Consider the following 25986-nt stretch of genomic DNA (forward strand, 5'->3'; position numbering starts at 1 on the left):
AGTCTTAGTTTTTTCCTTATTTTTGTACATAAGGAAATACCAATCCGTCCTCAATTTCTTAGTAAAATTATAATGGAATGAACAGTTTTTTTGGAAAATTCGAAACGTTGTATTGACTCAACACTTCCACTACCAAGGTATAAATCGCTTACATCAGCTCTACCATGCCTCAAAATAGTGCGATTAGTATCCTTGAACTTACACCGTCAATTACAGCACCTACACACCAACAATTACACCGTCTTCAGCCAGAGGCAGACTGAACATTACTAACTCTAGATGACACCCAGCTTTTGGTGATTTCTCAAGAAATTTCTCAGCAATTTATTTAACAAATAGGCAATTTAGATTCCTTTTTGAAATAACTCGGTAATTCTTTTAGAGTTTCCAAAATTCTTCGGTAATTCATTTGGTTCCTCTTTGGTAATTTCTTCGAGAAATTCTTAGAAAACACGCTTGTAAATTCAATCAGGAAATCTTTCGCCACATCATTTGAAAGTTAAATCGGTAACTACAGTGGAAACTTTCTCGGAACTTTTATTCATTTGTTTGAGTTATGTGTTTTTGTTAGTGCTTATGTGTTTAAGTTTAATTGGTAGTTTTTATTAAATTTCATCGAAAAATCCTCCGGATTTTTTTTTGGATTTTCTTCGTACATCGTCCATACTTCCTCAAGCATTTTTTTGAAATTATATAAAAAAAAATCTTTAGGTATTCTTTTACTTCCTCCAGCATCTCCTTTGGAAATATCTTCGGAAATTCATTCTGCATATTTGCCGGGATTTTCTTCGTTTCATATTTTGAGAATTCCTTTTTCTATGCCATTCGGAACTTCTTCGACAATTTCTTAAACGAATCTTTCGGAAATTTTTTCGTGAATCCCAATTTTAATGCATATAAGAATTCATTGTATAATTTCTTTGATATTTTTCAGTAATGATTTAGGAATGCCTTCGGTAATTAGGAATTTTTAAGAGACTTCGTCGGTTATAACTTTGGAAACTTTTTCGATAATTCACAACTTTTACGGCAATTCCTTCGAAAATGTTTTAGATGGTTTCTCTAACACAATTCCTTTGAGACATTTTTTTGGTTAGGCCTTTGGAAAAACGTTCGCGATATTCTTCATAAATTCCTTCAAGCAATTATTTTGGATTTTTTTTCCGAAACATCTTCGGGATATTTTTTGAAAAATTCCTTCGAAATTTTCCTTGTGAATGCAGGCGAAAATTTATATGGAAATTTTTCGACAACTGTTTTGAAAAATTTTACTGTTTATGAGTTAGATTAAGCGTGTCCGTGTTTTGGCAATCGTTGGTCATTTCTTAGGAAATGCTTCAGGAATTTTTTCGGGTTTTCCTTCGCGAATCTCTGTGAGAATTCCATTGCAAATTTATTCGTTAATTCCATTTTCATTTTTTTTTGTCTTTTTTTATACAGGGTGTTAGGTTCGTGAGTGCAAACTTTTTAAAGGGTGATAGAGGAACATCTCTCTCTCTCTCTTCTTGGCGTAACGTCCTCATTGGAACAAAGCCTGCTTCTCAGCTTAGTGTTCTATGAGCACTTCCACAGTTATTAACTGAGAGCTTCCTCTGCCAATGACCATTTTGCATGCGTATATCGTGTGGCAGGCACGAAGATACTCTATGCCCAAGGAAGTCAAGGAAATTACCTTTACGAAAAGATCCTGGACCGACCGGGAATCGAACCCGTCACCCTCAGCATGGTCATGCTGAATACCCGTGCGTTTACCGCCTCGGCTATATTGACCCTATAGAGGAACATAAATGGTGGAAAAAATGGTTCTACGCATATGGTCAAATCTCAACCGTTGCGTATTTATTGAACTTTCCATGTTTTTGATTATTATTGCCTTAACTGGCTATAACTTTAAAATGGCCAAACTTATCGCAGTTTTTTACCCTTATTCGAAAGATTATTCAATGACTTCAAATTATTAAGATTATTCAAATGACTTCTTTGAATCGATTGGTTTAGTTAAATAACTTAGTTTTCTAGAACAAATAGCTCAAAAGTAGTGTGTTTTAATTAGTTTTTGTCAATTATCATTGAAACATGCGTAATAAATTAAAATTCTTCCTTCGGCAAAGTTGTGGCCCCTGTTCCACTCTACACTTTGTTCTTTGACACCAAACTTCTAGCTATTATTGTTTTCTTGCAATTTTGATTTAAACTTGCGGTACAGTGCGCAAAAAAGAGCTTACCTTGACAGTTGCAAATTTATGATCTGAAATGCGATGTTTAAATCGAAATTGCAAGAAAACGATAAAAGATAGAAGTTTTATGTCAAAGAACGAATTGTAGAGTGAAACAGGGGCCACAACTTTGCCAAAGAAAGAATTTTATTTTATTACGCATATTTCATAGATAATTGACAAAAACAAATTAAAACACACTACTTTGGAGCTATTTGCTCTAGAAAACTTAGCTATTTAACTAAACCAATCGATTCAAAGATGCCATTTGAAAGAAAATTCCATAATCTTTCGAATAAAGGCCGAAAAATTGCGAAAAGTTTGACCATTTTCAAGTTATAGCCAGTTAAGGCAATAAGAGTCAAAAACATGGGAAGTTCAATAACTACGTAACGGTTGAGATTTGACCATATGCGTAGAAATTTTTTTTTCACCATTTATGGTCCTCTATCACCCTTTAAAAAGTTTGCACTCAGGAACCTAACACCCTGTATAATGAAATGACCTAAGGAATTTCCAGAATTAATGCGAAATGTTTGAAGAAATGCTAAACACCGATGTAATTCACAAAGGGATAACCGTATAAATTCTTGATCAAATAATCAAAGGAAATCTCAAAGAAATTTTCGAATAAATTTTTGAAAAATTGTAAAAAAAAACATTCTTAATAAACTGACATGTTCTAGACAAGTTTCATATCATAAATATCAAGAGCCATCATAATTATTTTGGATTTTTATAACTTCATTACTGATATGCAGTATTTTTTAAAATACAGCAGGCCTGTACGGTGCATGTTGGCATAATAGTAAAAAGCCTATTGTATCAACCATAAGAAACAGTTGATAGGTATGATATCTCAAAGATTGCCCAGCGTTGAAAGCTGATACAAATTCCATGAATCATCTGCATATGTATGACTCATCATCACAACAACAGTCTGCCCATAGCACACGGGTCGTGCACTCGATCCACCTCTGCCAGAAGCAATTATCACCGACTGGGCCGGTGGCGGCCCTCCGGATTATTATTAACGAGTCGATTGTTTTCGCTTTGCTTCCAACAGCCTCAGCAAAACCAACGATCACTCGCAGCACAGCAAAAGTTCTACGGAACGCACAACAGCACATGCACCTAGCTGGATTATACAAGCTGGGGCATCTCTAGATTTTTCACATCGTTCGTTGTCATCGTCTTGTTGAAATTGCGCAGTGCTTTGTACACTCGGAGTATGTTACATACCTACATGTATACAGAGATGATTACTTTAGTTATATAAGTTAGCGCGGACATCAACATCGATCAAAAGTTATTCAATCCCGACTAATCAATGGACACCATTGATTGGCGCATCTGACGTGATCACACCAATCAATTTGATTTAAATCTTGTTGAAAAGCGCCCGGCAATGTAGCCTATCACAGAATGCCGCCAATATCGAGTAGGTGGTTCAAGAATGCACGCCAACCACATGTCTATTGCCTACGTATACACAGGCAATTAAAGCTACGGCAACACCCTGTCTCGTGCTGAAAAGCTCCATCCAAATGATACTCTGAATATGTAATTCCTTCTCATTTGATGTATGTATGCTTCTACCCTATAATTGCAGGCAGTCGCCATTATCTGCATCGGGCTCATCGACGACCCAGCCAATAATTCCCGACTTCGACCGTTCGCCACGACACGCACCATCGCACTTGCTTACTCGACCTTCGTGCCGTTCTTGATGTTTTCGGTGATTTACCTGTTCGGCAAAGTCATCAGAGAGAAGTAAGTATACGGGGTCGTGCACCGAGAATTGCATTCAATTGATGAATGCATACTAACAGCACAGATGATATATCAGAAAGATTTGTCAATTATTGAATGATCATAGCAAGTTTTATCAACGAAAGCGTTTTCGCTACTAACAATTTTGTTTGTAAAAAGTAAAAAAAACTCAAAAAAGTAACAAAAGTGTAGGAAATAAAAATTGAAAAATCAAAAGAAAGACAAATAACAAAAAATAATAATGAACAAGTTGAAAAATGAAGAAAAATTATAAGAAATTAGGAATTCCGAGTGAGCATTTCCTTTTAAACATTTCATAAAAATGTTTATAGAACACAGCTTCACTCTTACAATGCTATTGTCGCCCCCAAAGCATGCACCTAATAATTCTCAATTTCCCCACCAGCATTCCGTGGAAGCTCCAGTCGCTGCTGAATCTGACGGCATTCATTCTGTACCTGGCGACCGCTATTTGCATCCTGCATGACTGGTCGGAAACGAAAAACCGAAACTACTGGCCACCCAACACACAACGGTTAGTAGCACTGAATTAACCCGATATACAAAGATCATCAAAAATTAAACATTTCATGTTTTCTGTTTCTAGAATGGATTTCCTTTGCGGTGCCGGATCAGTCGCCGTCGTTGGAGCTGTGCTGTACCTGCTGGATCTGATTGTTACGACGAGGTTGGGCGCCAAGGGCGAAATCGAATAATCAAGGCGAAGATGCGTAATTTTTCTTAGCTGTAAATAACAAACTTCTGTCAGTGGTTGAGCTTGTCTAGCCTCAACGATTAGTTTACACAAAACACGGTATTCCCTCCAATCGCAGCAGAGCCTACCACAGCATCTCGTATACCGGGGACATGTAAATTTACGGACCAAAAACTAGATCATAAGGTTACACAGATCATACTTTAATGTTTAAAGATTTATTTTTAAATTATTTTTACGACTACCTACCTACGTTCATATTTTACTAATGCATCTGTCCGAAGTGTTTTACATCGAATGAACCACGATCGAAAAATAAAAGAAACAAACATTACATTCCAATCTCAACAGATCGTGGAGCTGACTATGTTTTCAAGGAACGGAAGCCATACATTTTATTTAGCTTTAGAATGAATGTACAAATTACGCTCTTCGTGTATGGAATCTTTGTCATTTGCCAGCCATTTTAACAAATACACATTTTAATAAAGCGATAGACTTTGTTTTGTTTGTTATATTCCGAAAGTTTTTTTTTCAATTTTTATTTCTGTGTTTAACTACTGCTAATAACTACACTTGTTCCGTAGTTATTTTGAATGATAGGCACGGTAAAGACAGAGCATTTTGCACAATTTAGATCTTTTCGAGATCACTAGCCTCTGCCCAGCAACTCCTATCCCTATCTCCGCGTGGCCCCGGTCGGGCTGCAAGCAACCTAAAGGAAGATCGAGTTACCAACCCCGTTAAAAACCTTGGTCGCAGGCTGTCAGGGAAGGGGGGGGGGTATTGCTTCGACAAACCTAAGCGTCTGTTCTTCAGGAGAATCAGCTCACAACAGCGTTTGATTCTCATGTTAAGGGCGACTTATCGACCACACTGGGGCAGGATTGAAAATACATGGAAAAAACCTCTAGCTCGTCGAGATGTCGAGATACTCATTTGGTGTCTTCAGAGAAAATATTTCTATGGACATGGTCGATATTCTGAGCGGTAGTCAATTTTTCTTACGTTATTCGCATAAAAGTCCTATAAGTCATTTTGGCCAAATTGCATTTTAGCGATATGGTTTCTTCGGCAAAGTTGTTCGGCTATTTATGCTGAAAAAGTTTGCTGAAGACGTCAAATTTCCAAAGCCTACTATTCTTGAGATATTGACCGATTTATAAAATACCTACCCAAAATCGATTTTTTTCATTAAAATACGTTTTTAAACAAATTTAATGTCCATTTTCGAGTTATAATAATGAAAAATACTAAAATAAAACATATATCGAGGAAATTAGTTGAAAAAAATAAAATATGCATTGATTTTATATAGAAAGTTCCCGAAAAACACGCAAAATGTATATAGGACGTTCTTGCAGTCGGGCAAGTTCGGGCAAGTTTTTTCATCGGCAATCACCTAAAAAATACATTAGCTTTCATGTAAAAAAATTTCACAGACATGATATTGAATGATTTTTTCTAAATTGAGTTCAAAGTTTACTGTTTTGGATAAATTAGTACAAAATTTTTGTTCATAAAATACTACGTTTTAAGGTGCCAAGTGAACCATGAAAAGTATAGATACCATCTAGTCATAGATTTAGTTGTTTCTAATCTCCAAAAAAATTGTAAAACACAAAAATGTCCCAAACGCCAATGAAAGTATGCTTTGGTTTTATCATTCGTCAATGCGTTATACAGTCACACATCATGAATATTTTTTGATTGTATGATTATTATCTTATTTAATACAGATAATAAAAAAAATTGGAGAGTTATAAGCATAAATAAATGTAGTCAATGATCTAAAAACTCAAAAGCATGTGAGTAAAAAACATAGAAAAGCTTTTCAATTATTTTAACCTAGTCGTACGTACTAAATAGGGTGACGATGGGTATTATCGGCAGGTTTGTTCTCTTCGTCATGAGGGGTTTTTGTCGACCAAATTTCCTGAAACTTGGTCATATAATTCAGCTTGGGTGGGAAGGATTTGAGGCCAACTCTGAATTCAACAGCTTTCAAAAAACCCCCCATGACGAAGAGAACAAAACTGCCGAAAATACACAATTTCCCCTATTTAAATATTTTGCGTACTAAGCAAAATTAATAACAATTCATCAGAAATAAACCAGTACATAACTATTCTTTGTTATTTGATTCCTCTATTATTTAGCTGTCTTTCAAATTAGTGGCCATCACAGGAAGCAAACATATGTCTAGATCTCTACAAAATCTGGATGTGTTGTAAAACAGTCATTGCATCATCACGCAAATACATTACGTGTGAATAAATCATTAACGAATGATAAAATCAAGGCATGTTTTTATTGGCGGCATTTGGGACATTTTTGTGTTTTACAATTTGTTTGGAGATTAGAAACAACTAAATCCATTACTAGATTGTATCTATCCTTTTCATGGTTCACTTGGCACCTTAAAACGTAGTATTTTATGAACAAAAAATTTGTACTAATTTACCCAAAACAGTAATCTTTGAACTCAATTTAGAAAAAAATCATTCAATATCATGTCTGTGAAAATTTTTTTCATAAAAGCTAATGTATTTTTAGGTGATTGCCGATGAAAAAACTTGCCCGAACTTGCCCGACTGCAAGAACGTCCTATATACATTATGCGTGTTTTTCGGGAACTTTCTATATAAAATCAATGCATATTTTATTTTTTTTCAACTAATTTCCTCGATATCGTCAAGGCACCATTCACCGTGGGGGCTCCATTCACCGTGTGCCTGCGAATATTTTTTCATTATTTCCATATTAAGATTGAATGGTATGACAGTTTTCCTTCAATATCACCAATACAACGTTGTATTGGTGAAATTGAAGGGAAACTGTCATACCATTCAATCGTAATATGGAAATAATGAAAAAATATTCGCAGGCACACGGTGAATGGAGCCCCCACGGTGAATGGCGCCTTCACGGTATATGTTTTATTTTAGTATGTTTCATTATTAAAACTCGAAAATGGACATTAAATTTGTTTAAAAACGTATTTTAATGAAAAAAATCGATTTTGGGTAGGTATTTTATAAATCGGTCAATATCTCAAGAATAGTAGGCTTTGGAAATTTGACGTCTTCAGCAAACTTTTTCAGCATAAATAGCCGAACAACTTTGCCGAAGAAACCATATCGCTAAAATGCAATTTGGCCAAAATGACTTATAGGACTTTTATGCGAATAACGTAAGAAAAATTGACTACCGCTCAGAATATCGACCATGTCCATAGAAATATTTTCTCTGAAGACACCAAATGAGTATCTCGACATCTCGACGAGCTAGAGGTTTTTTCCATGTATTTTCAGTTCTGCCCCAGTGTGGCGACGTCCGAGTGCCAGGAAAGGACTCCGGAAAGTATAAGGGGTTGGTGCACGGCCCCGCGAGACAGCCGTTAAAGGTATTGTAACGGAAAATCAGAAACACCGAGAACCGAGACCAACGGCAACGACCACAGCGAACAAAGAGGACTTGCGATTGGAAACGCAGTACCGTAAAACGGGGTATCTTTGATAATGCGGGTAGCTTTGATAGTGCGACAGGTATTGTATAGTTTTTCTTATAACTATGATTTCTTCAACCAGTTAAGAAAAAGGTAAACGTAGATCAATTCTACACATATGAAAGTTGATCTTAGACGTATTTTGATTAAAACCTAGTTTACATACAACTTTTTGGACAGAAAATAAAATTTGTTGATATTTTTGTCATTTGTCAACCCCTTCCAACAATCTGCTATACGACTTCGTTTCAACTATTTTTTCAATGAATAGACTCTTATTCTCGACAGATTCATCATATTAGATTCCAAATCTGGCCTGGAATCTCTTAACGAAGTGTGTTTTTACGAAATGGAAGCAATTTTGTGAATTGGGACATAAATCTCCATACTTCGATAAACGCCTAAAAGTATGCAATACCCTTGTAATTTCACATAGATAATTCTATGTTGTTCCAAATTTGTTAATAAAACATTCCCAAACTACCTAAAAAAGAAAACTCACCATGAATAGCATGTAACCGTATGTTGATGTCCCGTTAAACATATATTTTACGAGGATAATGATTTTTGATAGCTAAATTCACTGTGTTTTTCACGCAGTACTCCACAAACTCATTTTTATATGTAGAACATAGTAAATAATCAATGTTTTGATATGAAAATTCTATCTGATATATTTTACAAGGCTTCTCTCATCATGTTCATACTCAAAAGATACCAATTTGTGATTATTTTTCAAGATTTGATGTGTTTTCAGGGCACTATCAAAGTTACCCCAAAATGAAAATCTGATTCTCGCTCATATGGAAAACAAAAAGTCACCCAACATATTTAAATATTTGCATTTAGGGAAGTTTTCTCCTCTTCTCTCATGTGAACTTGCCTTCGATCACAATCGAATCAAATGCGATTGACAAACTTTATCTTTGACGTAGAGCCATCTTTAGCATATGGACTGGACTGAACACTGAAATGACTTCTACACTGAAAGACGGCTTGCGGTTGAAATTACTATTCTGAGGGTCAATTTAAATACACAACGCCACTAAATTTGTGCAGACTGAGTTTCGTTTCAATTCAACAGATTAATGTTTTCAATTTTACCATGGACCCGATTTACAATTAAAAAAAGTTTGTGTTGGCAACCGGATTCGAACCAGGAATCTTGAGATCACCAGGCCCGCAGCTAGCACTCAGCTATCGAACCGATTGATATGGGAGGAAACAAAACGCACACAAGAAGCGTTTGTTGGGCGATGATCACGTTTTGCCATGGTAAATTTAAAAATATTTTTATGGTGGCCATAACCACAAGCCGCCTTTCAGTATAATATAGATTCGTCTGCGGGTTCGCTTTTTAACCTAAGGGGTCGTACACAAATTATGTCACGCTTTTAGGGGGGTGGGGTGGGGGTTGTTGGTGTTTGCAGAACGTGACGACCCTTACGAAAAAAAATATTGAGGTCCTATCCTAAAAGTGTGACATAGGGGGGAGGGGGTTGAAAAAGGTCGAGTTTTGCGTGACATAATTTGTGTATCACCCCTAACTTATATTTGAATCGAACTTGACAGTTTTCTCAAGAGTTGTTATGTATTTCTAACTTTAGTCAAACTAGAGCCTCAATATTGCAATAACGGTTAAGCACGCTGTAATGATACTTATGTACCTCGTCACCCATTTCACGCAACTACATTAGTGATCTAACACTTAGCACGCTCGGCATAGTTCCATCATGCCGCTCAAAGTATTGCCACAAATAATGCTTAGTTTTCAAAACCCGGTTATCTGGCTGGTGGGCTCCCATGCCCCAAGCTTCAACTGTTAATGTAATCAGTGATTACTTGGACTTAGACGTGGGCGATCCAATATATGAAGGGTTATCCAAAACGCTCTGGAGAATTCCCAAAGCGCATTCTAATAAATCTAGTAAGCCCTAGAGTAAGCCTAAGATGCCATTAACAGGAGAAAAATGACAAGATAATATAACAAAATATGTTTTATGTAATGTAAAACAATACAACATAACAAAAGAGAACCTTTCCAAAACCATTTGATTAAATGTAAAACCAGTAGTGAAATTATAATTAAAAACTATTTATTTACGGTACATTTAATTGTTTGAAACAATTCATGTACCACACAATGTACGGTATATTTAAACCCAAGTACCGTTCACCCCCGTTGGTTTGACCTCATCTAATCCGAACATTCTTTAATTTGACCCCCTCTAATCGTTCGAACTAAAAATGGTTCAAACGTCTTTCTGCTCATGGAACGGGGTGAAACGGAACGCAGAATCAAAACAAAACAGCAAAAAGAGTTACCATCGGTGTGTTTTTCGATGCCCACAGGGTTACTAGAAGCACAGACAAACAGACGTAACACTTCGAACATTTTTCGATTCAAATCATACACTCAGCGAAAAAAACTAGCGAAATTCATCGAAATACCTTATGAAAATTTGCTATAACTAATTCTTATGGATGACATAAGAATACCTTATGAAAATCGATCGTGCTTGCTATGACAAATTTCATAAGATAGACTTATGAAAAGAACAAAAACAGCTTAAAATGATGCAGACTGGATTCGATCCATGAACGTCGGGATCACCAAGCCCGTGTTTTATCCACACGGCTACCGACGCTTGAGAATTCTATGTTGCTAAACATGAATAAAAGCCAAGCTGTGAGACGATTTTACGTCATAGAGTGACCTTATGAAATTCATCCGAATCATTATGAATTATTTAAAGGCCGTTTCATAAGTTGGGCCTTATGGAAATCTTAAGGTTATTTGGCTGAGTGTAGTCACGGAAACATATTCGCCCAATGCTAAAAGGACTAAGTTTGGCCGACCACCAACTAGGTGGCGGTAGTGACCAAACGTCAAACTCGAACAAAAACTATGCGAGCGCCACGGTTGGGCAGTTGGCCAACTATCAAATTTTGAAAAAGACCGTTAAATCGGTGTACGATGCGAATTATCAGAGTGTTACGTCTGTTTGTCTGTGCTAGAAGTTCAAATTAAAAAATGAACCTCGTTGGTTTGCATGAGGTGTCGTTCAAACCAACGGGGGTAGACGGCATCAGTATTTAGAACGATTTAGAACGATTCATTAACAATAAAATGTATGATTGTGCAAAAAATATATATGGAGAAACATATTTTTTTATATTGTTACGATATTTAACATCCTGTATAATATATTGTAAAAATCTTATTTACAATTCACGGTATGGTGTCTACATTACATCTTATTGTTTTTGTATTTTTATTTTTACAGTGGTGTCTATTGTAAAAATAAGGTTCTAAATAGTACTGTTACAATACAACGTTCGGTTTTCCTACTGTATTTTTTATTCGGGTTATCGCCGATCTGCTGAAGGAAAATTATTTAAGGAGTTCATGGTATGTTTGAGAGACACTAGTAACTTTAAAAAGGGGCATCACAAGGGCCGATAGTTCAACTTCAGCATAATAAACGTGCACAGCTTCCTTCTTCTTCTTTTATGGCTCTACGTTCCCACTGGAAGTTGGCCTGCCTCGCTTCAACTTAGTGTTCTTTGAGCACTTCCACAGTTATAAATTGAAAGGCTTTCTTTGCCTGCCATTGTATGCATTCGTATATTGTGAGGCAAGCACAGTGATACACTAAGCCAGGGAGTCGAGAAAATTTTCCCGACCGGAACGGGAACCGAACCCACCGTCTCCGGATTGGCGATCCATAGCCTTAATCACTAGGCTAACTGGAGCCCCTGACGTGCACAGCCCTCACTCCGGAAGCACTGATGATGACAAAGACGTATTTTACGCGCAATTCGAACGCGAATACGGTCGCTGCCCAAGCTACAATAACAAGATCATCATAGGAGACTTAAACGCTCAGGTTGGCCAGGGGGCGGAATTCAGATCGACAATTGGAAAGTTCAGCTTCCACCAGCTGACGAACGAAAACGACCTACGACTAATTGATTTCACCGCCTTTAAGAACATGGCCATACGCAGCATCTATTTCCAGCACAGCCTCCCTTATCACCACAGTAGACGGAATCTCAAATCGACCACGTTATGATTGACGGACGGTACTTTGCCGACATTATCGACTCCGACCACTACCAGGTGCTGGTCAAATTGCTTACAAAACTTTCCGTCATCAATAACACTAGTTTACAGCATTTTTGAACTCGGTAAGCTGATGATCATTTTTGGTGTAGAATCATGCCCTGAGTTCGAAAACGAGAAGAAAAAAAAATACAGTAGGGCGGAAATTTTTTCGAGTTTCCATACAAGGTTGATGATTTGAAATCGATGTTTGTTCTATTTATAAGCAAAGTCGTTCACTTTAACCATCTCATTCTCCGTAATCAATGCTCCGATTGAGCTAAAATTTTTACTGTAACTCGCCTACATATGATGTGTCAAATACACGTCGAGAAAGAATTTTTAAATTGTTTTTTTCTTATTGAAAAAAATACATTTCTATGAAAAATTTTGGGAATTTTGCTAAAATTTAAGGAGATCGTCCCTAAAACTCGCCAATATCTTGAAATTCATCAATCTGACGCAAAACTTGTATTCAGATGATCGAATGGTAATGTATTCAGCTTTCAATTTATGGATAAAGATTAAAAATTGGTTGAACAAAACGCAATATATTTGAATTTTAATAAATAACATATTTTGAAAAGTTGTAAAGCTCGATATTGAGCTATAACTCAAAAACTGTTCTACTTAAAATTTTTTGAAGGTCGGTTTTGAAATCAGCCCTAAATTGTGCTTCAAAAATTTTGGTCGTTGACAGAAGTTCACGACTTTCGTTTTATTTTGTCAACTAGTGTAATGTACAGTACCGGCGACCGCGACGATGCAAACTTGAGCGACTGAAACAACCGGATGACGCAGTCGAGAGCACCATCTGGTACGTGGAAAAGAGTCGACGAAACGAATGGTTCGACAAGGAGTGTAGAGCGATTTTGAAGGAGAAGAACACAGCACAGGATGGAATCCGGCAGAACGTGAAACATTACAAACAGAAGCGGAAGCAGCAGACCCACCTTTTTCGGGGGAAAAAGCGCCGCCTGTAAGAAGCGGAGTGCGAGGAAATGGAACTGCTGTGCCGTTCCCATGAAACACGGAAGTTCTACAAGAAGCTCAACGCAACCCGCAATGGTGGCGTGTCGCGAGCCGAAATAAGCAGGGATAAGGACGGAGGCCTTTTCACGAACGGACGTGAGGTGGCCGAAAGGTGGAAGCAGCACTTCGACGAGCACCTGGATGGCGTGGAGGACGTAGGCACAGGATACCATGACAACGGAGGGAACGACTTCACCAATGCAGCAGAGGACGGAAATGAGCCTCCCACGCTGAGGAAAGTTAAGGATGATATTCACCAGCTCAAAACCAACAAAGCAGCTGATAAGGATAGTATCGCAGCTGAACTCATCAAGAGTGCTATCTCAGATCATCTTCCTTCGTCTGTTACCTAAAAACGAATGAGTTCGGGGGAAGTTATCAAGTTGGCTTCATCGACGGCCGATCGACAACGGACCAGATCTTCACCGTCCGGCAAATCCTCCCGAAATGCCGTGAATACCAGGTCCCAACGCATCACCTGTTCATCGACTTCAAAGCGTCATACGACAGTATTAACCGCTTAGAACTATACAAAATCATAGACGAAAACGGCTTTCCTGGGAAGCTTGCTAGAACTAGACTGATTGAAGAAGTTGTGCTCAGTACTTTGCGCATTTCATCAACAAAATTGCTTAGAACCAGGGTTCCTGATTTCCACTTTTCATCTTCTTCCCCATTCGAAGACAGTCAGCAGCGAACGGTTGTCGCTTGAGTTCGTGTGTGTGCTTGTCAGCGACGACAGCAAACTCCGGCGAACGGTGGGAAGCCACACTCGGAAATTATTCATTCGTCCACATTCGCATCGCAAGCGAATGCGATTCGTGAGTGATGCGATTGATATTGTGCATACGAATTATTGATGTTTTCGAATTATTTTCTTTGCTAATCTAGCATTTCAGCGACAATACAGTAAAAATGTATGCATTACATGCAGAAATTCTCTTCTACTTATGATAATAGCCGCTCCGATCGCTCACCAGTATTCTTCATCATTCGCCATTCATTCATTCGCTTGTGATCCAAACTGCGACGAATGGCAACGAATATTCATGTCAAGCGGATGGCTCATCGCTTCCCACTGGTGATGGGGTTGCGTGTTTGATCACGACGATCCGTTTGCTGCGTCTTTCTCGATTCGCTTCAGCAAAGAGGAGTGAATATGAATGGAGTGAGGCGAATATACCGATCCTTGCTTAGAACTTATCGAAAACCACTTTTATTTGAAGTTAATTTACCGAAAAAGCTCGACCTTGTTGATCCAGTTAAGAACTACCCAGACAACCAGTAATCGTTTAAGATGTTGCATAAGATATGATAAAATGGATACCATATGCGTGCAGGCTTCATTAAGGCGCATGTATTTTTTTATCTGTATTAACGAGATTTTTAGCTCTAGGCTAGTTCATCTCGGAACCCACGTTTTACTTCCCTACCGAAGGAAGAACTCACATTTTGCGAGTTTTTCGGGAGTTGGATTCGATCCCAGGTAGTCAAGTGTTCTAACCATCACACCAGGTCCGCTCCACCTGTACAAATGTTTCCAGTTTGAGTGAAGTCAGTCGATTGAACAAAATCCGTGCGAAATCTAAGGATTTCCAAGTGATCGAGCTCCGTTTGCCAAATGACGACATCACTTCCTCTGATGAGGAAGTTTTGGAATGTATATTCAGTACAAACTTCCCCGGATGTGTGGATATTACATCTTCGGATGAACCTGATGTATTTTCATGTAGTTATGACTCTTTAGCTTCGGCTCGGAGTGTCATAACTTTAAAACCGATTGAGTGGGCACTAAATAGCTTTGATCCTTTCAAATATCCTGGAACAGATGGGATATATCCTGTTTTGATTTAGAAGGGATTTGTTTATTTCAAACATGTTTTGAAAAAAAAACTAGGGTAAAAGCATTAGACTTCGCCACTGCTCTAGTCTTCAACCCCTCCATGCAAATTCCATTTTTGATAAGGTGACAGGCGGCCTTTTCCCCCCAGCCGCAGGGTGGCCACCGAACCGGGAAAAACGGGAAAACCGGGAAAAAGACGGGAATTTGGAATGATTACCGGGAAAATTGTTGTTAAGAGTAACTTGATGTGCATATTTGAATGTTTACATCTCATCGAAAATCTGCAAAATCAAAGCCAAACCAAAATACTCCTGGGAATTCGCCTGCGCAATCACTTGAAATTTCCTTAAAACAGAACTTGGGATTCTTCAAGAAGTTTCTTCTAGAATTCCTCTAGGTTTTTGTACCGCTTGATTATCTCTTGGAATTCGATGAGATTTTTTCGAGGAAAGAGTTTCTCACATATGAGATTTTTTCAAAAGTTTATTTTTGGATTAACCCGTGTCCTTTCTTAAATTTATTCTAGTTTTTTAATATATTAGAAAATCACAACCACTAAACTGGGTTTTAATCAAGACAACCCATTGCAATTTATTCAAGAGTTCCTTTTGAGATTCATCAAGATTTTCTTTCCGCAATTGTAACAGGAGTTGCTCCAATCTTCAAAATTTTCTACGGGAATTCTTCCCAGATTATTTTTTTGAAATCCCTCCAGATTTTTTTTTTTCCTTTTCTTCCTAGAGCATCCTCTGGGGTTTTCCTAGAATTTTCTTCTGGAATTCCCCCGAAAGCTTTTTTTAGAAATCAATCGGGAGTTCTTTCTGGTATTCTTTACAGAGTTTCTTCTGGTATTTCTCCAGGATATCATTCTGTTACTCATCCATCTCCACGAGCTCTTTACACCATTTCTGCAGGAGTGCCTTCTGAAACTTTGATTTTGAAAACTTCCAAGAGGTTTTGCTGAATTTTATCTTTATTTTATATTTGCTTTTGGAATTTCTCCAGTGTTTCTTACTGCGTTTCCTTCAAGAGTTCTTCTTGGGCATCCTCCAGGAGTTTGTTCAAAGAAACCTCCAGGAGTTGCTTATGAAAGTTGCTTTTGGGCATCCTTCAGAAGCTCTTTCTGCAAATCACCCATGAGTTCCTTCTGGATGATCTCCCAAAATTTCTTACAAAAACTTTACGATAGCTATTTTTGGAAATACTCCAGAATCCTGAAAATCAAACTACTGCGGGAGTTTTGTAATCGAGAACTCTTCCAAGAGTTCCTTGGGAAACCTTCTAGACATGTGGGAGATTCTTTTGGGAATCCTTCAGATCGAATTCATCATCCCAGACCAAAAGCTCTATTCCCTAATTGCCAACAGACTGACTAAAATCCTAAATTCCCTAAAGGAACCTCGAGCGATCGCGCTGTTGTGTTTTGTACAACACGTTGAAAAAATCTCGCTTTTTGTGTTCAGTATTAGCGTGGTGCTGGCGGTGATGACCGCGCTAGTTATGGACGGTTAAGGAATCTAGAGGAATCCACAAAAGATATACAAGGTGGAATCGCTAACAGAAGTTACTGAAGAAATCCAAGATAGTATTTTTGGAGTAATCGAAAGATGAAATCTCGGACAAAACTTAGTAAGAATCTCTAGATGTAAGTTTTTGGGGGAATACTCAGTTGGACATCCTGGAGGAATCCCGCAAACAACACCAATGAAGTTGCGTTAGGGCACCTACGCTAATGAAAAAAAAAATAGAAAAATGGTTCGATTATCCTCCATGTCCCGGATAATCGAGTGCGACCTTTGCTGATTTTATATGCACATCTTACCTATTATAGATCTGTCATAGTTAGCTACAACTTCTACACTTGTTTTTTTAAGTGCAAGAAAATAAGTAAAATAATGAGTGAGGGAAAGCTTGAATTATGCACTATTTGGAGCTGAATGAAAATATGTTGTAAGTAATTGTGTAGCATACGCTTTTTATGCCATCATTGGTAGTTACTTTCATTTTTTCCATAGATGCATTACGTCAAGAATAATATTAAACTATAAATATCTAGTATATAGTATTCACAGGATTGCAAGTGCATTTTTACATGGTACTTATCATTCATATGATACGAAAATTGGACGTTACCTACAAAAAAATGTGCATTTTAAAAACCGGAACAATTTCAGAAATCGTACCGGGAAAACCGGGAAAAAGACGGGAATTTCAAAACTGATATTTAGTAGCCACCCTGCTGCCGTGTGTGTGGTTCGTTGTGGGTGTTTTGTGTGTCGTCGGAAAAAGCTCCGCCGGGCCGCGAGTGCGCGGGATGAAGTGGCGAAGATTAGAGCAGAATATTAGGGGTTGAAGTCTAGTGTTTTTACCCTACATGTTTGCAGTTTTGCTACAGGGCGGAATATTACTGTAAAGTTTATTCCGAAAACGGGTCGATCGACGTATGAAGAAGCTTATGGCTTAGCTTATTTAAGGATTTCTCCAGGTATCTTTATGCTTATTTCAGAAGTTGCTTTTGAGGTTGCTACAAAAGTTCATTGCCGTGCGGTTAGTGGCGTCAGTCGTCTTTCCGCTTCGTAAGCCTCGGAGAGTGGGTTTCGATTCCCGTTCCAGTCGTAGAAAACATCTCGTCAAACGAAAGTACTCCTAGAAGAATACCAAAGGGAAGCCCAAGATGGCTCTCAGAAGAAGGATCCCTAACGGGAATCTTTAGAAGACTCCAAGAGGACACTAAAGGAAAAAAAAAAACTTAAAGGAAATCCGGGAGGTTTTTCCGAAGGGATTTCAAGAAGAAACTCTGCAAACAGAATCTCGTGCCGGACGATCCTGTGTGGACCATATTGTCACGCTCCTTATCATCTTGGAGCAAACCAATGAATTCCAATTCTACAAACGCTATATTCGAATACGATTGATTTTAAAGCGATACCCATCTCACTCATGAAGAATGCATTCGCGAATCACAGAAAACGATTAGATTAAAATAAAAAGCATATAGAAAGTTTGCACTCACCTGTGTGGATTCCTCTCCGAACACATTATCGAAATAGTACACCTTGGGGGGTTCACTGGAATTGGCGTTGGGCTTGTAAACGGTCACGCAACGATTGCACTTGTCGGTCTTGATTATATTCTGGCTCCCGGAATCGGTTTCATTTTTGTCCATCGGACGAACTCTGACCACCACTCGAACATTTTCGATTTCACCTTCCGTCTTGGATTCTTCCTGAAATCAGTCGGGTACAGGTGTGAATTGTGCACCATCAATAACTTTCCCATACTTACTGGCATTTTGCACTGGTTTGGACCGTAATTTGAACGATTTAGATCGAAAATTTCACTATTTTATTACCAGACTAATCCAAGCGAATAAAGTAGGAAGCTGAAAATTCGATCCGTTTTCATTTTTTTTCGCTGATTTTGTTTGTTTTGACAATGGTCGTCAACGTTAGCCCTTGAACTGCATGCACACTTAATCCAACCTACCCAAACGAAAAGGCTCAATGAACTCAAATTTTACGCAATGGATTACTGCACGAATTTATACAGGACTGCTTCCTCTAAGGGGGTATCCATTTAGTACGTCACGTAAAATTTGGGAATTTTAGACCCCCCCTCCCCCCTTCGTACGGGTTTTTCGAATACCTAATACATTGCTTGTCACACTTTCCGAAACCCCCCCTCCCCCCTATGAGCGTGACGTACTTTATGGATGCCCCCTAACACGAAATTTGACGTTTGAGCGGTGTCGGCACCTCTCAAACGTCAAGTTCTCTGTGAGAGGAAGCAGGCCAGCCTAGATTCGTGTAGTGGACCATAGGTCTTTTCAGTTGACAGCGAGGTTGACAGATCCGTGTACGCCACAGTTTACAACTGCCAAACAAAGGCGCAAACGCTAAACTGGCATTTTCATTGGAGAACTGTCAAAGGCCCCCAAAGTCAGCTAATTTAAAACGTCATCTGATTAAGGAAGATTCAAATATTACGTCCATCGTTTTTCGGGATTTCTAGACAACCCCCTCCCCCCTCTGTCACGCACTTTTCCTATATGTACCCAATACACGTACTGTCACACTTTTCTAGACCCCCCCCTCCCCCAAATCATGGACGTAATTTTTGAACGTTCCCTTAGGCCCATATCATTCATCATACACTCAGCCAAATAACCTTAAGATTTCCATAAGGCCCAACTTATGAAACGGCCTTTAAATAATTCATAATGCTTCGGATGAATTTCATAAGGTCACTCAATGACGTAAAATCGTCTCACAGCTTGGCTTTTATTCATGTTTAGCAACATGGTATTCTCAAGCATCGGTAGCCGTGTGGATAAAACACGGGCTCGGTGATCCCGACGTTCATGGATCGAAGCCAGTCTGCATCATTTTAAGATTTTTTTGTTCTTTTCATAAGTCTATCTTATGAAATTTGTCATAGCAAGCACGATCAATTTTCATAAGGTATTCTTATGTCATCCATAGGAATTAGTTATAGCAAATTTTCATAAGGTATTTCGATGAATCTCGCTAGTTTTTTTCGCTGAGTGTAGTGTACGCCTCTGCATCTCTGAGGATTGCATGAGGAACATATCGTCGTATGAGACCATTCATAAACCACGTAGATTTTTTGGGGGGAGGGGGGGTCTGGCCAAAGTCTACGCTCCATACAAATTTCAAAATTTTTGTATGGACGAAAGTCCACGAAGGTGGTGGGGGGGGTGTCTGAGATGGCCAAAATTTGGTCTACGTGGTTTATGAACAGCCCCTATAGCTCACTGCAAGAAATTCTCTCCTTCTTTTTCACTCTTACAGAAATTTTGTAAACAACAAGGCCAAGAAACGTCAAAATCCCATACAAATTTAAAACAGTGCTGTGCCCTCGCTCACTCGATAGTATTTTTGGATTTAGGCCATTTGCACATGTTATTCTAGAGGCGCAGTATCATAACGTCCGAGGCCATAATGTCCCAGGACATTATGGCGCATTTTTTCGGGGCATAACGTCCGAACATGCAGATACGTCACGAAGTCCAAGGAAAGAAGGCACATAGGATATTATGACGCATCCAATCTTTTGAACGTTATTTCGCAAATAAACGCGACTTAACGACCGGGACAGTATGGCCTCGGACGTTGTGATCCGGCCCCTATTCTAGAGACATCAGACAAGTAAGCCCTTTGCGGGCTAACTTCACGGAAACGTCAAATCGTGACGTCAAAGCTCGGTGCCGAGCTCGTTGTTTTGTGTACATCGTTCTCAGGAGCAAAATATTTATCGCTGGATTCGCGAATAATATTCTTCAGTGAAATACTATTTCCGTCGTATCGCTTTCAATGACAAATACGCAATTAAGCTAAACGGCATCAAATAAATAGAAACTATCCGTTAACGGGAGTGTAATTGTTGAAGGTTAACCCTCCAGCATGCTGAACGCGTTAGGAGTGATCGTGTCCGGGAGGCTGGTAAACAAACACAGCAGCTGTTCTGTTGTTGCTAGTGTTCATACTCTTGTAGGATCGATGTTCACCTCTACTATTTGCAGGTTCAAACCGACTTCCAGCAGATAACGGACGTGCAGTATCTGATCAATATCCCGGAGGCGGACAATGTGAATCACGTTGTTGTCTTCCTAACCGGAACGACGCCGTTTGCCGAAGGGATGGCTGGGGCCGGTAAGTAACCGGGTGCTTTGGTACATTCCTATGGTCAAGTCTGAAGTGGTCCAGACCTAGTATTAAAAATTATCGCAAAATAACTAGCTCTAAATGTGTGTTAAACGTAAATTTATTAGCTTTCCACCTAACTAAAACACTATCAAATAGTCTATTTCAGCTGGCCGGATCCAAATGCACCACCGACTTGGCAATTCCTTGGGTACATCTCCAATTCGAAACCATCGGCCATTTTCAAAATATCGCAGCTGAAGAAACTAGATGAAATGTCCAACAATTCGGCGGTGAACGTATTCGGAACGAATCTGCCAATTTCGCACATTGCACAAATTGGTGTATCGATAGAGCCGGAATCAAATCTAATGCAACAAACGCCGGCAACGGTTAGTATTCTACTCAATTTTCTCCACTTTTCTTCTAATTGCCTCCGTCCTCCCTTTCAGACAACCACTGATACCTACTACCAGTTTGGGCAGAAAATGGTCGAGAATTTCTTCAATTTTGTGAGCAGTTTTTCCGTTACCCAGTCGCAGATGATGCCGAACCCGAACGAAGCGTTCGTTCCGCTGTCGACGGTGCAGACGTGGTTCACCAACTTCCAGCGCCGGTTGCAGCAGAATCCCAGCTTTTGGAAAAGCTAAATCAATCGGCGCATTGCATGACACTAGTCCGGGCACGATTAAGGTACTCAGGGCGGGATAGGTTAACCTACACCAAAACGTGGCGATGCGAAGGGGGGTTTTTCATCTACGAAGGAAGTTAACTAAGAAATACAGTGTATAGAGCAATAGTTCGCGCGGTTTTCATTAACGTAATTTACCATGTGTTGTTTCTTATTCTACTATTCGTTTCTTTCAAGCATTTCATTCGGTCCTCGGATTGGATGGTTAATAATTTTACCTGTAATAAATGATTTTGGATGAAATAGTATATCTGCGACTGCGATCGATCTCACGTTTTGAAGACTGACATTGGACCTCCTAAGATGTTAGCTGTTAGGTTTTTTGTACCTCGATGATTCACTGCACAAATTTATGCTAGCCTGCTTACTCTGACAAAAAAATTGATGTTTGCGCGGTGCCGGTAATCCGGCCGTGAGTGATTCTCGAACTAAATTGTTTTCTATGCGAAAGCCCTTAGTCTTTTGAGCAACTTTGCCCAAGACAGTATCCTTCTAATTGGTTCAGAACGCGAGATATTCCACAACTACTGGCAAAAAGGAGTGCTATCGCACATGTCCGACATGGTGCCCTGTGTAGTAGATTCCCGGTAGCCAATGTTCCCGGAACCACTGTTTCAACATATTAACACATTCTTGACGAAATTGTCTTACAAATAAGACACCAGTCATATGAATTGGTGAAAAAATCATCATTCTATAAGAGTTTTTTTCTGGGTCATAATGACCCCAATGCATTATTCTTAATTTTTTTTGTAGTGCCATTTTGGTTTCACCAACGCATTTATCTTTGGTTTCACCTTAAGAACAAACGTTTTGAAATCCCGCTACAACAGTACATCAGAACTTCAGACGCACAAATCTCAAGAAGCAAGCTTCAAACAACAGTGCATTTTATTATATGTTCTTGCTCACTCGCTTAAGCTGAAATTAATGGTATTTAAAATTACCTTACCGGGGTCTGTGTCATTTGGCATAAAGTCATTTGGCATAAGGTCATTTGGCATAATGGACACTTAGCATAACAAAGAAAGGTGCATTTCGATTATGCCAAATGCTTTTATGCCAAACGACCTTATGCCAAATGACTTTATGCCAAATGTCCCGCTCCCCATAAATTCAATTGTTTAAATCAATAGAGTAACAACAGACCTGATGGTTTTCTACCATAGCATGTATTGTAAATGTCATTTTTAGAATAGAAAATGGGGGTTGTTATGTATCTTTGCCATAAAAAAAAAATCTTCACCATAAAGAAATTGCTAGAGGAATTCCTGAAGAAATACTTGGAGAATATCCTGGAGGACTTCCAGGCGAAATTCCTGGATAAAATCCTGGAGGAATCCCTGGATGAATTTCTTGAGGTTTTCCTTTGAGAATTGCTGGAGGAATCTTTGAAGGAATTCTTGCAACAGCTACTGGATGAATTTCTGAAACAAAATCCCCTGAGAAATTCCTGGAGGGATTTCTAGAAAAATTTCTGGAGGAATCCCTTGGTAAATCCTTGGAGAATTTCGTGGAGAAATCCTTGGAAATCCCTGAAGAAGTTCCCGGAGGAATTTTTAGCAACATTTCTAGGGGAATCCCTGCAGCAATTCCTGGAGGGAAATCTGGGAGAATCTGGAGGAATTCCTGAAAAAATTCTAGAATGTATTCCTAGTGAAAATCCTGGAAGAACTTTAAGGATTTCCTGATGAAATTCCAGCATGAATTGCTGACATAGTTTATAATGGAATGCCTTGATTAATTCCTGATGAATATCCCGGAGGTATCCCTAAAGATATTCCGAGAGGAATTCCTCGAGACGACCCTGTAGAAATTTCTGGATGAAATCCTGGAGGAATGCCTGCATGAATTTCTGGAGGTATTCCAGGAAGAATTTCTGAAGCACTCCCAGAAGAAACTCCTGGATGAGTCTCTGAAGCAATTTCTGGAGGACTGGTGCAATCGCTGAAAAAAATTCTAAAAAAATCTCTGCAGGTATTCACCCAAGTAACACACTTGTCACCGAAGAGTCACGGCGGCGCAGGTTTTTGTTGCGCATAAGTCACTGTGACTTACTTCTAGCAAGTAAGTGTTTATTTGTTAGAAGTAAGTCACAGTGACTTCTGCGCAACAAAAACCTGCGCCGCAGTGACTCTTCGGTGACAAGTGTGTTACTTGGGTAAGGAGGAATCCCTGGAAAATTTCATGGAAGAATGCCTATAAGAATTCTTGGAGGGTTTCCTGAAGTAATTCATGGAGTTGAAGAAATTTTTGTAGGAGTCTCTGCAAAAATCCACTTGAAGATTTCCTGAATAAATTTCAGTAGGAATTCCTGGTGCAATTCTTGGAAGAGTCTCGGAAGCAATTGCTGGAGGAATCTCTGGAGGAATGCATGGAATATTAAGAGAAATCCCTGCAGGAATTCCCAGAGGAATCTCTGGAAATATTCCTAGAGGAATTCCTGAAGAAATTCGTGGATGAATCTTCGTAGAATTCGTAGAGTAATACCAGGAATAATTCCTGAAGAAATCGCAGATGGAATTCTTGGAGAAATTTTAGAGGAATCCTTACAGGAGTTCCTGGAGAAACTCCAGAAGCAATCCCGGAAGCAATTTCAAGAGCAATTCCTAATGGAATCCAAAAACAGTACTAAATTAATTCATGAAGTAGTTCCTTTTATATCCTACAAAAGAAGAATATTAAAGATGTTGACAAGTCCAAAGCTTATGCAGTCTCCCCTCTGTGGTCCAATGACCATCCGTATTTATACTACCTTAGGTAGACATAATGAAACATACCTAGACATTTAGGTACTGTAATGAATAGTATTTTATGTAGGTAGATATCCTATGCACACAATCATTAGGTAGACACTACAGTTCCTTAAAAATACGAGGAGAAATTTCTGAAGGTATCCTAAAAAGTGTTCCTCGGAGAATCTTTGGAGGATTTTTTTAATCAGTTGTTCCAGAAAGAATCACAATAGAAATTCCCGAGTTAAGCCCTGCACAAATTCTTGGAGGAATCCCTGGAGGATATCCCAGAGAAATGCCTGTAGGGATTAACGGAGGAATCTCTAGAAATGCTCATGGAAGAATCTCTATAAGAATTCCTGGAGGAATTTCTGGAGTGGGTAATTCTCGCTGAGACCGGCCCACTATTTACACCTTGTCTTCAAAAATGTTTTAAGTGGTGATTTTCTGAATGCCCTCGCTCAAAAAGTAAGGAAAATTGATTCGGTTACTCAAATTGATGGACCCCCGTTAGTTAGAGCCACAACAATTTTTGATTTACAAAATAGTAGGTAACTTTTGATAAGAGAAAAAGACATCTCTAATATTTTGATATGTTATGTATAAATATCTCAGCTTTCAATTGAGGCAAAAAATTTGAAAGTCGGTGGTTGCCATCATGGTGATAAAGGTGCTTTGGTATAAAAATCCAAGATGGCGTCCAAAATCAATATGGCCGACCCAATTTTTTATAATGGTAAATAATAGCTCTATCTTTCCTCTTTTCAACAACATTTCGTTTTGAGGTGGTTTTTGGAGAAACTTCCGAGTTATAACGGTTTAAATGAGCCACCACCAAGGGGTCTGCAAAGATTGTTGTGGCTCTAATTAACGGGGGTCCATCAATTAGAGTAATCAAATGCATTTTCCTTACTTTTTTTGGCGAGGACTTTCAGAAAAACGCCACCTTAAGCATTTCTAAAGACAAGGTGTAAATAGTGGGCCGGTCTCAGCGAGAATTGCACCCGATTCTTAATTTGCACGAATTTTTTTTTTGCACGGCCGTGCAAAAAAAAAATCTATACAAAAAAAAATTCAAACTCTTATTTTTGCATGATTTGTCGAGAAATCATATTACGTACTTTTTTTGCACGGTTTTTCGAATTTGGAACAAAAAATTTTTTTTGCACGGTACGTTTTCCCCGTGCAAAAAAAAATCGAGTGTACCCAATAATCTTTAGAGGAATTTCTGAAAGAAACACTGGATGAATTTTTAGGAGAATCCCTGCAGAAATCCCTAAAGTGCTATGCTAAAGCAAAGGGTTAAGCTCTCCTACCGCGTCAAGATCGAATATCCACGGAGAGGGAACAAATTCCTGGAAAAATTTCGGTAGGAAAAAATATATGAAGGAGTCCTTACTTACCCTACCAATCAGGCTAAGGCCGGGGTGGCCTCTGCTGTACATAGTAGCCGTCTCCATTCCACTCGGTCCATGGCAGTTTGTCTCCAGTTCCGCACTCTGCGTAGGGTCCGCAGATCGTCCTTCACTTGTACCGGTCGGATGACTCTCGAGAACCATTTTAGTCGGGTTGCTATCCGACATCCTGATGACATGACCCGCCCACCGTAGCCTCCCGATTTTCGCGGTATGGACGATGGTTGGTTCTCTCAGCAGCTGATGCAGCACGTGGTTCATTCGCCTTCTCCAAGTCCCGTCTTCCATCT

At 39.0% G+C, this 25986-nt stretch overlaps 3 protein-coding genes across 4 annotated transcripts in view; 2 read left to right on the forward strand and 1 right to left on the reverse strand.

Annotated features, from left to right (window-relative positions):
• Positions 1–5200, forward strand: part of LOC109413056 (uncharacterized) — a 36020-nt gene extending 30820 nt beyond the window's left edge. For both annotated transcript variants that reach the window (XM_062855590.1, XM_062855591.1), the window contains 3 exons: positions 3829–3989; positions 4396–4524; positions 4597–5200. In XM_062855590.1, the coding sequence (XP_062711574.1) occupies positions 3829–3989; positions 4396–4524; positions 4597–4705 (399 nt within the window). In that variant the 3' untranslated portion in view covers positions 4706–5200. The remainder of the gene's footprint in view (positions 1–3828; positions 3990–4395; positions 4525–4596) is intronic.
• Positions 1–18628, reverse strand: part of LOC109413060 (kinesin-like protein KIF3A) — a 62992-nt gene extending 44364 nt beyond the window's left edge. The window contains exons 1-2 of the mRNA XM_029862757.2: positions 18478–18628; positions 18206–18418 (exon numbers count right to left, since the gene is read on the reverse strand). Coding sequence (XP_029718617.1) covers positions 18206–18418; positions 18478–18483 — 219 coding nt within the window. The 5' untranslated portion in view covers positions 18484–18628. The remainder of the gene's footprint in view (positions 1–18205; positions 18419–18477) is intronic.
• A 1777-nt stretch (positions 18629–20405) lies between these two features.
• On the forward strand, positions 20406–21794 carry LOC109413059 (protein OPI10 homolog). Its single transcript, XM_019686730.3, has 4 exons — positions 20406–20654; positions 20735–20864; positions 21015–21247; positions 21308–21794. Exons 1-4 carry the CDS (start codon positions 20616–20618, stop codon positions 21503–21505), a joined length of 600 nt encoding a protein of 199 aa, XP_019542275.3. The 5' UTR covers positions 20406–20615; the 3' UTR covers positions 21506–21794.
• Positions 21795–25986: the final 4192 nt, after the last annotated feature.

Source organism: Aedes albopictus, chromosome 3 (genome assembly GCF_035046485.1).
Source record: "Aedes albopictus strain Foshan chromosome 3, AalbF5, whole genome shotgun sequence".
NCBI classification, from domain to species: Eukaryota; Metazoa; Arthropoda; class Insecta; order Diptera; family Culicidae; genus Aedes; species Aedes albopictus.

Excerpts from the sequence above, each read along its gene's own strand:
- LOC109413059 (XM_019686730.3), top strand. The coding sequence starts at position 20,616 with ATGCTGAACGCGTTAGGAGTGATCGTGTCCGGGAGGCTG. Across the intron at positions 20,655-20,734 it reads TGATCGTGTCCGGGAGGCTG|GTTCAAACCGACTTCCAGCA; the intron begins GTAAACAAACAC and ends TACTATTTGCAG. Across the intron at positions 21,248-21,307 it reads TGCAACAAACGCCGGCAACG|ACAACCACTGATACCTACTA; the intron begins GTTAGTATTCTA and ends CCTCCCTTTCAG.